The 14884-nt window shown below is 45.4% G+C and overlaps 1 protein-coding gene across 2 annotated transcripts in view; it reads left to right on the top strand.

Annotated features, from left to right (window-relative positions):
• zdhhc14 (zDHHC palmitoyltransferase 14) overlaps positions 1-10020 on the top strand; it is a 32007-nt gene extending 21987 nt beyond the window's left edge. The window contains exons 6-9 of one of the 2 annotated variants that reach the window (XM_045695618.2): positions 2534-2636; positions 2997-3106; positions 7338-7440; positions 8543-10020. In XM_045695618.2, the coding sequence (XP_045551574.1) occupies positions 2534-2636; positions 2997-3106; positions 7338-7440; positions 8543-8965 (739 nt within the window). In that variant the 3' untranslated portion in view covers positions 8966-10020. The remainder of the gene's footprint in view (positions 1-2533; positions 2637-2996; positions 3107-7337; positions 7441-8542) is intronic. The other variant, XM_045695619.2, reaches the window with a different exon arrangement.
• Positions 10021-14884: the final 4864 nt, after the last annotated feature.

The following is a 14884-nucleotide window of genomic DNA, read 5'->3' as shown; positions in this document are numbered from 1 at the left end:
AGATGACACTGTCCTCATCTCTCTGAATGACAGGTGATACTGTCCTCATCTCTCTGAATGACAGGTGATACTGTCCTCATCTCTGAATGACAGATGACACTGTCCTCATCTCTCTGAATGACAGATGACACTGTCCTCATCTCTGAATGACAGATGATACTGTCCTCATCCCTCTGAATGACAGATGATACTGTCCTCATCTCTCTGAATGACAGATGATACTGTCCTCATCTCTCTGAATGACAGATGATACTGTCCTCATCTCTGAATGACAGATGATAATGTCCTCATCTCTGAATGACAGATGATACTGTCCTCATCTCTGAATGACAGATGACACTGTCCTCATCTCTGAATGACAGATGACACTGTCCTCATCTCTCTGAATGACAGGTGACACTGTCCTCATCTCTCTGAATGACAGGTGATACTGTCCTCATCTCTCTGAATGACAGGTGATACTGTCCTCATCTCTCTGAATGACAGATGACACTGTCCTCATCCCTCTGAATGACAGATGATACTGTCCTCATCCCTCTGAATGACAGATGATACTGTCCTCATCTCTCTGAATGACAGATGATACTGTCCTCATCTCTGAATGACAGATGATACTGTCCTCATCTCTGAATGACAGATGATACTGTCCTCATCTCTGAATGACAGATGATACTGTCCTCATCTCTCGAATGACAGATGACACTGTCCTCATCTCTCTGAATGACAGATGACACTGTCCTCATCTCTCTGAATGACAGGTGATACTGTCCTCATCTCTGAATGACAGATGATACTGTCCTCATCCCTCTGAATGACAGATGATACTGTCCTCATCTCTATGAATGACAGATGATACTGTCCTCATCTCTGAATGACAGATGATACTGTCCTCATCTCTGAATGACAGATGATACTGTAAGTATGTCGCTCTTTCCAACTGTGGGAGTAATCTAATGGTTATCACACACACCAACGTTTCCGTTAGCCGGTAATAGCCGTTTTTTGACAACAGCGGCCTAGTGATTAAGAGCTTTGGGCCCGTAACCAAAAGGTCGCTGGTTCGAATCCCCGAGCCGACGAGGTGAAAAAAATCTGTATGTGCAAGGCACTTAACCCTAATTGCTCCTGTAGGTGGCTCTGGATAAGAGCTTATGCTAAATGACTAACATGTTAAAGGTACTTTCATCTCTGTCACAGGAAACCGCTCGCATGTGCTTTTGACAATTACGGTTTCCAGCTAATTGCATTATGGAACGAAAATGTGCGTGTAGCCTACAGCCTTGTGCACATTGCTGTGCTTATAATGTGAAGAAATAATAGTTTATCAACATTTTAAACTAAACGTTTTGATCTGTTGCATCAGCCTCTTTGCTTTTTAACGTTTTTTTGGTGTAGGCTAGGACTACTGGTCGTATGAATTTGGAATCTATTGTCCCAGAGTCTGTTTGGAATAGGCTATTTCTTTCTCGCGCAGAACAACAAGCTGACTAATAGAATAGGTAAGCTTTTCTACTATGGGGATAGTAGATTGACATAAGCTAGTGATTTTGCTGTTCGTTACTCGTCTTGTTGGCTGAGGAAAAGTACATGTGGACTGTTATTCTAACATCTTCAAAGTGCACATCAGAATTCAGAAACGCCATTCCATGTTAAGATGAATTACCATAATCTAAATGTGATTTCTGTCATTGTGAGCAGCGTGGGTGGACGCCCTAATCAGGTTATGCACCCAATGCATATGGGTCCGGTAAATTTCTCAAATGTCCGGAAATCGTGACGCACACGTACACACAACATCAGAAGAGATAAACACAAGGAGGAGGTGTTTAAATTCTGTGCATTGTGGGACAGGTTTTCGTTTGATTTGAGGGGAGAGCTATACGCTGCCATCTCCCTTCTTTTCATTTCCATTAGGGAGCAGACAGACACATTGCCTCTTTTCCATTCGTCTCCATCCAGCCACCCTGCTGCTTTCTGACAATCATGCACCTGTCATTTTTCATTTGGGCCTTGATCACACTGCACATAGGCCCGCCCCCTGTCATCCTGCAGAGGCAACAGATCTGACACACACACACACACACACACACACACACACACACACACACACACACACACACACACACACACACACACACACACACACACACCACACACACACACACACACACTCTCTCTGTAGGCTGGAATACACTAAACAAATGATAGGGGGAGAGGCGTTAACGTGTGTGTTTGCGTGTGTAGCACGTGTGCTGGGTTAGATGTGTATGTTAGTTGATTGTTGGTGTGTATCCACTTTGCCTGGAGTCTCTCGGGACATTACGGAGGACACAGCAGTTATTTCATGGAGCCGTACCACATGGAGATTGCATTGCCTAGTATATCAATGGCCCGACAATCTTCTGGTAGTCAATACCACTATGTCCCACTATGTTACCAAGGTCAAATGCAAGAGCTCTCTCCACCTCTCAGTCACCGTGACGACGTGCCAGTTGTTGTAGTGATGGTGGTCTCGTTTCCTTAACTGAATGACTGTGTTGGAGGTGCTGGTGTGTTTCTTCTCGGTGTGGTCCATTATGGGCCTGTCGGGCTTCCACACCTACCTCATCAGCTCCAATCAGACCACCAACGAGGACGTGAGTACACACACACACCACTTGTCATCATCCAGCTCTCTCCGTCTTTGACTGCTGATATAAATTCTGTCTCATTAAGGCTCATTTCACGCTTGGTCCTCCATGTAATAACTTGCTGGCCTGATTTTTTTTCACTTGCGCTGCTGAGGTTCTGGTAGATTGAACACTCGAACATCCTCCCTCATCCTTCTGAACTGTCTCTCTGGTGTGATTGGTCAAGTTCCACTGTCCTCCAAGAGTGTCTGAATTTCCTCTTCACTTCAATTTGCTCCTCAATTCATGCACCTTGGTTTGAGAGCGAGGTAGCGGCAGTGTTCCCTTCCCTTCCCTTTGGACTGATGGGTCATGTTCCCCCTCCAGATTAAAGGCTCGTGGTCGACCAAACGGGCGAAGGACAACTACAACCCCTACAGCTACGGGAACATCCTGACCAACTGCTGTGCTGCCCTCTGTGGTCCTCTTCCACCCAGGTGAGTCTCTGTCTGCCATGGCCAAACTAACCCTAACAGCAAGGCTGGTCGTGTTCAGTAAGGAGAAAACTATTTGAAACAGGGAGGTACTTCCTGAAACTTGTCCAATGAGAACACATACTTTTGTATGCGCTGAGGGGCCACACAGTCACGACTGTAGCTCAACTGTAGATCCAAGGGATTTTAGATTCATCTCTCTATCTCCTCCTCTTCTCTCCCCTCCCTCCTCCCCTCCCCTCATCTCTCTTTCTCCCTCCCCTCCATCTCTCTCCCTCCTCCTCTTCTCTCCCCTCCCTCCCGTCCTCTCCATCTCTTTTTATCCCTCCTCCCATCCTATCCATATCTCTTTCTCCCTCCATCTCTCTCCCTCCTCCTCCTCTTCTCTCCCCTCCGTCCTCTCCATCTCTTTCTCCCTCCTCCCCTCCATCTCTCTCCCTCCTCCTCTTCTTCTCTCCCCTCCCTCCTCCCCTCCCCTCCATCTCTCTTTCGCACTCCTCCCCTCAATCTCTCTCCTTCCTCCTCTTCTCACCCCTCCCTCCTCCCCTCCACCAGACATGCCACCAGGGGTCTTTTCACAGTCCCCAAATCCTTATTGCATGGAACTCTCTTTCATCTCGTATTGCTCAAATGAACAGCAAACCTGATTTAAGATAACTGATAAAGCAACACCTCTCCCCTATTTGACCTAGATAGTTTGTGTGTACGTATTGATATGAAGGCTACGTGTGCATTTTTTTTAATGTATGTAGTTCTGTCCTTGATGTTCTTGACTATTAATGTTCTGTATTATGTCATCTTTCATGGTTTGTGTGGACCCTAGGAAGAGTAGCTGCTGCTTTCACAACAGCTAATGGGGACCTAATAAAAAACCAAATGAAATAAAATATCTATCTCTCCCTCCTCCTCCTCTCCATCTCTCTCCCTCCTCCTCTCCATCTCTCTCCCTCCTCCTCTCCATCTCTCTCCATCTCTCTCCCTCCTCCTCTCCATCTCTCTCCCTCCTCCTCCTCCTCTCCATCTCTCTCCCTCCTCTCCATCTCTCTCCCTCCTCCTCCTCTCCATCTCTCTCCCTCCTCCTCTCTCCATCTCTCTCCCTCCTCCTCTCTCCATCTCTCTCCCTCCTCCTCCTCTCCATCTCTCTCCCTCCTCCTCCTCTCCATCTCTCTCCCTCCTCCTCCTCTCCATCTCTCTCCCTCCTCCTCCTCTCCATCTCTCTCCCTCCTCCTCCTCTCCATCTCTCTCCCTCCTCCTCCTCTTCTCAACCCTTCCTCCTCCATCTCTCTCCCTCCTCCTCTCCATCTCTCTCCCTCCATCTCTCCCCTCCTCCTCTCCATCTCCCTCCCTCCTCCTCTCCATCTCTCTCCCCCTCCTCCTCTCCATCTCTCTCCCTCCTCCTCCTCTCTCACCCTCCTCCTCCTCCATCTCTCTCCCTCCTCCTCCTCTCCATCTCCTCCCTCCCCTCCCCCATCTCTCTCCCTCCTCCTCCTCCCATCTCTCTCCCTCCTCCTCCTCTCCATCTCTCTCCCTCCTCCTCCTCTCCATCTCTCTCCCTCCCCTCCTCTCCATCTCTCTCCCTCCTCCTCCTCTCCATCTCTCTCCCTCCTCCTCCTCTCCATCTCTCTCCCTCCTCCTCCTCTCCATCTCTCTCCCTCCTCCTCCTCTCCATCTCTCTCCCTCCTCCTCCTCTCCATCTCTCTCCCTCCTCCTCCTCTCCATCTCTCTCCCTCCTCCTCCTCTCCATCTCTCTCCCTCCTCCTCCTCTCCATCTCTCTCCCTCCTCTTCCTCTCCATCTCTCTCCCTCCTCTTCCTCTCCATCTCTCTCCCTCCTCCTCTCCATCTCTCTCCATCTCTCTCCCTCCTCCTCATCTCTCTCCCTCCTCCTCCTCTCCATCTCTCTCCATCTCTCTCCCTCCTCCTCCTCTCCATCTCTCTCCATCTCTCTCCCTCCTCCTCCTCTCCATCTCTCTCCATCTCTCTCCCTCCTCCTCATCTCTCTCCCTCCTCCTCCTCTCCATCTCTCTCCCTCCTCCTCCTCTCCATCTCTCTCCCTCCTCCTCCTCTCCATCTCTCTCCCTCCTCCTCCTCTCCATCTCTCTCCCTCCTCCTCCTCTCCATCTCTCTCCCTCCTCCTCCTCTCCATCTGTCTCCCTCCTCCTCCTCTCCATCTCTCTCCCTCCTCCTCCTCTTCTCAACCCTTCCTCCTCCTTCTCTCTTCCTCCCCTCCATCTCTCTCCCTCCTCCTCCTCCATCTCTCTCCCTCCTCCTCTATCCCTCCATCTCTCTCCCCTTCCTCTTCTCTCCCTCCTCCTCTCTCCCCTTCCTCCTCTCCCCTTCCTCCTTCTCCTCTTCTCTCCCCTTCCTCCTCCTCTCCTCTCCTTTACTGCATTAGTCAGCACCCACTGAATGAGCTCCCCTTATGTGAATCAAACTGTCAGCCACTGTGTTAAATGAGCAACGCTTTCAATCAAGATATCCATCAGTGCACGCAGGCAGGAATAATTACTGTACACTCTGTTTCTGTTCTCTTTCGAGGGAGCTGGAACTAGCCTTGTCTTACACATTATTAGGATGAGCTCAGCACATTGTCTACACCCCAAATTGCAACCTTTTTGACAAAGGTAGTGCACTATATAGGGAATAGGGTGCAATTTGGGGCACATCCATCGTAAGCGTCCCTACAGCATATGTTTTTTTATTGCATTTAACGCAAATGGTCTGGCTGTAGAGGATAATGTCATTCATCCAGTCATCTGCTCTATCCCCAATGACACCACAATACCAAAACTATGGAGTTACATTAGGGTCAATTTTATTTTGGGGCCTAAATTATTTCACCCATTCATTTGACTCCATACACTACTCGCAGATACAAAATCAAGTCAGTTTCTCAAACATCTGGTGGAGTAACAATTATCATTGATTCATTAGCTGGCCTATCACATTAATGGGTTGCATCTGGCTTGACAATAGTGGAATAGCTGAGGTATGTGTAATACTAGCTGCGGTATGTGTAATACTAGCTGCGGTATGTGTAATACTAGCTGCGGTATGTGTAACACTAGCTGAGGTATGTGTAATACTAGCTGAGGTATGTGTAATAATAGCTGCGGTATGTGTAATAATAGCTGCGGTATGTGTAATAATAGCTGCGGTATGTGTAATAATAGCTGAGGTATGTGTAATAATAGCTGAGGTATGTGTAATACTAGCTGAGGTATGTGTAATACTAGCTGAGGTATGTGTAATACTAGCTGAGGTATGTGTAATACTAGCTGAGGTATGTGTAATGTGTAATACTAGCTGAGGTATGTGTAATACTAGCTGAGGTATGTGTAATACTAGCTGAGGTATGTGTAATACTAGCTGAGGTATGTGTAATACTAGCTGAGGTATGTGTAATAATAGCTGCGGTATGTGTAATACTAGCTGAGGTATGTGTAATACTAGCTGCGGTATGTGTAATACTAGCTGAGGTATGTGTAATACTAGCTGAGGTATGTGTAATAATAGCTGAGGTATGTGTAATAATAGCTGAGGTATGTGTAATACTAGCTGAGGTATGTGTAATACTAGCTGAGGTATGTGTAATACTAGCTGCGGTATGTGTAATACTAGCTGAGGTATGTGTAATACTAGCTGAGGTATGTGTAATACTAGCTGCGGTATGTGTAATACTAGCTGAGGTATGTGTAATACTAGCTGAGGTATGTGTAATACTAGCTGAGGTATGTGTAATACTAGCTGCGGTATGTGTAATACTAGCTGAGGTATGTGTAATACTAGCTGAGGTATGTGTAATACTAGCTGAGGTATGTGTAATACTAGCTGCGGTATGTGTAATACTAGCTGCGGTATGTGTAATACTAGCTGAGGTATGTGTAATACTAGCTGAGGTATGTGTGTGGTTTGCTCAGTAGGTAGGTACTGTACATTGGATCCTCTGGGAATTTCAGGTGACTGTTCTCTGTCCGTAGACGGGTGACTACCATCTGCTCTGTGTGTGGGTATGCATGGAGAGATGGGGCGCGGAGGCTTCACACACGCATGAATGCTCGCACCAAGGCGACACACACACAAACACTCTGCAGTTACACACATGCACACCAAAGCAGACTCTCTCTCTCTCACACACACACACACACACAAACACCTAAGCGTGAACACAGACACTTTTGCAGGTACACACACATTTCAAGACCTCTGCTCATGTGCCATGTCTTTTATTTCTAGTCTTATTGACAGAAGAGGCTTCATCCAGCCAGACACACCCCAGCCTGTGTCACACTCCAATGGGAGCAGCATGTACAACTCCACCCAGCTTCACATTCACATGGTAGGTTGTGTGTGTGTGAGAAATAGGAAGAGGGAGATGTGGGTGTGCTCTGGAGAGAGAGAGAGAGCACTTTCTTAATGCATTCTGTGGTTTCACAGGACTGAGTTGGCACTTCAGTATTTATAACCACTGAGAAACGCTTTGAAAGTTATTTCAAAGTGGACTCCCCTTATGATGTCAGCAACTCACTTACAAATGGCTCTTTGAACTGGACTCTGTCATTATTACGACCAACAGAGAGCAGTCATCTGTCTCTATTCATGTCACTATTGGGCTCTGATTCCCTTTCTCCTCTCTCTCTCTCTCTCTCTCTGGTTCGCTATTTATCCTCTCGCTCTCTCTTTTCTCTCTCCCTTTTCTCTCCCTCTCTCCCTACTGGTGGTCGCAGTGGGCTTTACCCTGTGATCCAGAGAGCAGTATTTAATAGTGAATGAACACAGCTTATGTGTTTGTGTTCATTGATTCATCGGGGTGTAACTTCTCACGTCTCACTCTGAGGCAATCCTATCACCCTCCATCTAAATATATCCATATTTGAATTCACCTGTCGGTACTCTGATGAATGCTGATGTGTGTTATCCCCCTGCAGTCTGTGGATCCTCTCCCTGCAGTGGTTTCAAATAGTCCTTTTTTATCTCAAGCAGAATAATCATAGTCTTCTAGCTAGTTCCTTATTTGCATACAGCCTTGCTTGAAGCTGGCAGCTGTGAGAACAAGTAACTTTGGCCGTACGCCCGTGCAGAGATTATGAAAATGTTTGAAAATAAAAAAGGAAGCAGCATTGGGAAATCTCAAAATGTGTTGAAAATGGAAATCGAATGGAAATGACATGGTAGTACCACCTGTTTGAGTTGAATGAGGCATTGAGTTGATTATACATGCTAATGAGCCTGTAGTAATGGGATGTTTTATGGAAGACCTTGTTTCACTAACTTTCTTCCTCTTTTGTCTGTTAACCTTTTTATATGTGTGTATTTCCTGTCCCTCTCATTTACTTTCTTTATTTCTTGTCCCTCCTCAAAAACATATCATTCTCCTACGTTTTTTCCCCCCCTTCTCTTACCTTCATCTATATCTCCTGTCACTTTCCCCGTCTCCTCAGTGTGACCAAGAGCACTGCATTCAGAGCACCAAATTCCTTTTGCAGGCTGCCGCTACACCCCTGCTCCACAGCAACCCTGTCATGATGGGCGGAGAGGGACCCACTCTCCCTGGGAAGAGTTCCCTGGGGGGCCCCTGTGCCTCACTGGCCCCCAGCCAGCCTTCCCTGCCCTCCTCCATGCCCGGCCTGGGCTGTGCGGGGGACATGCTGACCCTGAGGGACCCAGACACCCACTGCCACCACCATCACTTTGTCAGTCCTGAGGAGACGCCCTCGCCCGGCCCCATGCCTCTGACTCTGCCCTGCCCCGCCCACATGACCCACGGGGGACACATGAACCCGGCCCAGCTCTACGACCCTGCCAGCCAGGACTCTCTGCACGAGGACTCTGTCAGGGGCCTGGTTAAACTCAGCTCTGTCTGAGACTCTCCCCCTGGCACTTTGGAATCACTACCCAGACTCTGTCAGCGTGCCAAATGACACCCTATTCAATATGTAGCACTACTTTTAAAAAGTAGTGCACTATATAGGGAATAGTGTGACATTTAAGGCGCTACCCCAGCCCCCTCACTCCACACTGCCGGCTCAGTGCCAAAGCCATAATTCCTGTTCCCCAACATTCCACCCCAGCCCTCGCTCCCTCCTTCCCATCCAGATTTGTGCCCCCCACCTGTTGTGATAAGCTATTCTAGTGCCAAACAGACAGAGCCTCAGTCTCCACTGTACTTGACCAGGACCAAAATCAAGCTTCTAAATCCCCCTTCCTCTTCACAGTAGTATACCTAGTGCCCTACAAGGAGTCTACCAGGCCTGGATACAGGTCCAGGCTTCTGCCAAAGGCTCACGACTTGTGCTCTTTTGGGGGAAGCCATCTACCTGGACCAGGCGGTCATTGTCCGGAAATGAAACTGACTCGCTCTTCTCTTGTCAGCCAAACCGCCGTACCAAGGCGGTTGCCATTTTGGTTTGCTGACATCCAAGGACACGCACAGCGGGACAAGGGGTCTGTTGATTAGCTAGAAAGACATGAATCAGGACTAAATATAGGACTTGTTTATAGTTTGATATCTGTGTCATGTGTCCTGAGTCAAGTGACACTCATTTATACAATAGTAATGGATACAGCCAATCAGTGTTGGCCCTGAACACAGAAGATGTCACTTCCTGTTTCGGATTGTGTCAACGCTGTATGTGTTGATTGGTAGTGTTCATCAGTCCGTTCCTGTGTCGGTGTGACGCTAGCCGAATTACATTTTTGTTTCATTCAAATGTGATGCCAAAACATCATGGGTGCATCCCAAATAGCACCGTCTCTATTTAGTGCACTACTTTTGACCAGGGCCAAAAGGACTTTGGCAAACGTAATGCACTATATAGGGAATAGGGTGCCATTTGGGACGTAGATAATAAGTAATGTGATGATTGTACCAAGAAATTCTCATTTACTTATTTTTAATGAATAAATTTGCATATTTTTATGTACAATAGTGGATTTCATTTATTCAACCAGCCTGTGCAGTCACTTGGCAGTAATACAAAACCCAATTACCTTTTCCATAGCCGTGGGAAGAAAATATTTTTCACAAAAGTAGTGCACTGGGCCTTTAATAGTCCTGTATTAGCGGACCGATATAGCTGTCTGCAGCGCGGGAAAAAATCCCAGCACCCCCAAACAAGTTCCCGCGGCTATGCCCTTTTTAGTGAATACTCTTTGCAGACGGAAATTAGCTACTAGCTAAATCTGGTACAACACATATTTTCTCAAGTTTACTGCGACTAATGAATCCTTCAACCGGGATTTCTAGAAAACCTTGGAATTAGGGAAAGTTACCGTCATTTTGCTACTTTATTCATCCAGATCCGCTTTAGCCAACATCTGCATAGTGGTTGTTTTGGTGGTGTCGGAGATGGAATTTTGTGACAATGATTGCAAGAGCAGCTGCTCACTAATTTGAAGCCTCCAACCAATGATGTACATACAATACCAGTCAAAAGTTTGGACACACCTACTCATTCCAGGATTTTTCTTTAATTTTTACTATTTTCTACATTGTAGAATAATAGTGAAGACATCAAAACTATGAAATAACACATATGGAATCATGTAGTAACCAAAAAAGTGTTAAACAAATCAAAATATATTTTATATTTGAGATTCTTCAAGGTAGCCACCGTTTGTCTTGATCACAGCTTTGCACACTCTTGGCATCCTCTCAACCAGCTTCATGAGGAATGCATTTCAATTAACAAGGGTGCCTTGTTAAAAGTTAATTTATGGAATTTCTTTCCTTCTTAATGTGTTTGAGCCAATCAATTGTGTTGTGACAAGGTAAGGGTGGTATACAGAAGATAGCCTATTTGGTAAAAGACCAAGTCCATATTATGACAGCTCAAATAAGTAAAGAGAAATGACAGTGCATTGTTACTTTAAGACATGAAGGTCAGTCAATCTGGAAAATTTCAAGAACTTTGAAAGTTTCTTCAAGTGCAGTCACAAAAACCATCATGATGAAACTGGCTCTCATGAGGACGCCACAGGAAAGGAAGACACAGAGTTACAGTGAAGGAAAAAAGTATTTGATCCCCTGCTGATTTTGTATGTTTGCCCACTGACAAAAAAATGATCAGTCTATAATTTTAATGGTAGGTTTATTTGAACAGTGAGAGACAGAATAACAACAAAAAAATCCAGAAAAATGCATGTCAAAAATTGTATAAATTGATTTGCATTTTAATGAGGGAAATAAGTATTTGACCCCCTCTCAATCAGAAAGATTTCTGGCTCCCAGGTTTCTTTTATACACTCTTATACACTCTTAAAGGGAGTCCTCCTAATCTCAGTTTATTACCTGTATAAAAGACACCTGTCCACAGAAGCAATCAGATTCCAAACTCTCCACCATGGCCAAGACCAAAGAGCTCTCCAAGGATGTCAGGGACAAGATTGTAGGCCTACACAAGGCTGGAATGGGCTACAAGACCATCGCCAAGCAGCTTGGTGAGAAGGTGACAACAGTTGGTGCGATTATTCGCAAATGGAAGAAACACAAAAGAACTGTCAATCTCCCTCGGCCTGGGGCTCCATGCAAGATCTCACCTCGTGGAGTTGCAATGATCATGAGAACGGTGAGGAATCAGCCCAGAACTACACGGGAGGATCTTGTCAATGATCTCAAGGCAGCTGGGACCATAGTCACCAAGAAAACAATTGGTAACACACTACGCCGTGAAGGACTGAAATCCTGCAGCGCCCGCAAGGTCCCCCTGCTCAAGAAAGCACATATACATGCCCATCTGAAGTTTGCCAATGAACATCTGAATGATTCAGAGGACAACTGGGTGAAAGTGTTGTGGTCAGATGAGACCAAAATGGAGCTCTTTGGCATCAACTCAACTCGCCGTGTTTGGAGGAGGAGGAAGGCTGCCTATGACCCCAAGAACACCATCGCCACCGTCAAACATGGAGGTGGAAACATTATGCTTTGGGGGTGTTTTTCTGCTAAGGGGACAGGACAACTTCACTGCATCAAAGGGACGATGGACGGGGCCATGTACCGTCAAATCTTGGGAGAGAACCTCCTTCCCTCAGCCAGGGCATTGAAAATGGGTCGTGGATGGGTATTCCAGCATGACAATGACCCAAAACACACGGCCAAGGCAACAAAGGAGTGGCTCAAAAAGAAGCACATTAAGGTCCTGGAGTGGCCTAGCCAATCTCCAGACCTTAATCCCATAGAAAATCTGTGAAGGGAGCTGAAGGTTCGAGTTGCCAAACGTCAGCCTCCAAACCTTAATGACTTGGGGAAGATCTGCAAAGAGGAGTGGGACAAAAGCCCTGTTGAGATGTGTGCAAACCTGGTGGCCAACTACAAGAAACTTCTGACCTCTGTGATTGCCAACAAGGGTTTTGCCACCAAGTACTAAGTCATGTTTTGCAGAGGGGTCAAATACTTATTTCCCTCATTAAAATGCAAATCATTTTATAACATTTTTGACATGTGTTTTTCTGGATTTTTTTGTTGTTATTCTGTCTCTCACTGTTCAAATAAACCTACAACTAAAATTATAGACTGATAATTTCTTTGTCAGTGGGCAAACGTACAAAATCAGCAGGGGATCAAATACTTTTTTCCCTCACTGTACCTCTGCTGCAGAGGATAAGCTCATTAGAGTTTCCAGCCTCAGAAATTACAGCCCAAATAAGTGCTTCACATAGTTCAAGTAACAGACACATCTCAACATCAACTGTTCAGAGGAGACTGCGTGAACCAAGCCTTCATGGTCAAATTGCTGCAAAGAAACCACTACTAAAGGACACCAACAAGAAGAAGAGACTTGCTTGGACCAAGAAACATGAGCAATGGACATTTAGACCGGTGGAAATCTATACTTTGGTCTGATGAGTCCCAATTTGAGATTTTTGATTCCAACCACAGTGTTTTTGTGAGACGGAGAGTAGGTGAACAGATTATCTCCGCATGTGTGGTTCCCACGGTGAAGCATGGAGGGGGAGATGTGATGGTGTGAAGGCACACTTAACCGGCATGGCTACCACAGCATTCTGCAGCAATACGGCATCCCATCTGGTTTGCGCTTAGTCCTACTATCGTTTGTTTTTCAACCGGACAATGACCCAACATATCTCCAGGCTGTGTAAGGGCTATTTGACCAAGAAGGAGAGTGATGGAGTGCTGCATCAGATGACCTGGCCTCCACTATCACCCAATCTCAACCAAATTGAGATGGTTTAGGATGAGGGACGGCAGAGTGAAGGAAAAGCAGCCAACAAGTGCTCAGTGTATGTGGGAACTCCTTCAAGACTGTTGGAAAAGCATTCCAGGTGAACCTGGTTGAGAGAATGCCAAGCGTGTGCAAAGCTGTCATCAAGGCAAACGGCGGCTACCTTGAAGAATCTTAAATATAAAATATTTAGATTTGTTTAAAACTTTTTTGGTTACTACATGATTCCATATGTGTTATTTCATAGTTTTGATGTCTTCACTATTATTCTACAATGTAGAAAATAAAGAAAAACCCTTGAATGGGTAGGTGTGTCCAAACTTTTGACTGGTACTGGATATAAACCCTGGATTGCTGATGCTATGTATTGGCCATTGAGATTCTTTGAAGCCACCGGTTGGCTATATTTTCAGTCCCCAGTAAGAGCAGTCTTCCATAGAAATTAATGGAATTCCACAGTATTTCAATTAAATGTTTCAAGGACAAAATTACATGTATTTCAATATGTGTGTTGTTGTAGTGGGGACAGTAACATTGGTCATCTCTAAAAATGTATACTTCAATGAAAATGTTTTTATATTTTTTATTTTTATGTTTAGCTCACATAACATAATTTAAAAGTATGCATTAAGGTGTTTAAAATAATAAATGTGGCAAAATTGTATGTAGACATTAAGAAATGCATTTCTATAGGTTATAAAATATGTTACAATGGAGGAGTAGAGCCAAGATGGAGGCACGGTGAGGTCAACACAGTGCCTCCTATCAGTCATCTAGTATGTATATATAAAGCATTTGCGCCAATGCAGTTCCACTTCCAACAGCGCCAAAACAGCCGCTATGTGGGTGTCTGCTATTGCCGGTTAACACTTGGATCTGAATGAATCCAGGCTCTAATCTATTGGCAAAAATGCATTTAGGCAACTCCATTGTAATAGCTTCTTCAGTATCTTGGTCTCGAGTGTATTACTGAATGAATGCCTGCAGGCCAGTTATCGGCAGTGACAGATGTGTTCTTTAGAGTGTATGGGTAGGTACTGGTATGTCTGCATGGCTATGCCAGGTCTGAGGGATCTGCTGTATGTATGGTGAGTGAGAGGATGATGTGGATGCTATTCTTAGAGCTGGCAGAGACGGAGGCTGTATACTGCCCTCTAGTGGATACACTGAGGACAGAAGATTCACTTGCCCTCAGGCTCATCTGTACTAAAGGACTGTAGCCTGATCCAATATCTGTTTGTTCTCCTGCCAACTCCATTGCTCATTGTGAAGCCAAACAGTGACAAGGAGTTGGCATGATGCAAAAAACAGACTGGCACTCAGGCTAAACTGAAAGATCTACTCAAAGAGAATACACAATACACAACTAATAACAGATATATGAATTCGTTAGTTTATTATTGTTACACATCTTTACATACTTTAATAATTTCCTATGGTAAAGCTTGTGGGCTATTGTTAATATCAGTGATACATGATATTCAAAAATAAAACTTCAGTTTTGGGGACAGAAATTATACAATACACTGGTGGCAGATGCAAAACATCTACCTTAAAATGACATCAGGCATATCTCTGTGGGAACTTGTATTGGAATGTTAA

The sequence above is a fragment of the Salmo salar genome, chromosome 15, assembly GCF_965601325.2.
Source record: "Salmo salar chromosome 15, fSalSal1, whole genome shotgun sequence".
In the NCBI taxonomy this organism is placed as follows: domain Eukaryota; kingdom Metazoa; phylum Chordata; class Actinopteri; order Salmoniformes; family Salmonidae; genus Salmo; species Salmo salar.
This window is presented reverse-complemented; position numbering and strand designations above follow the sequence as displayed.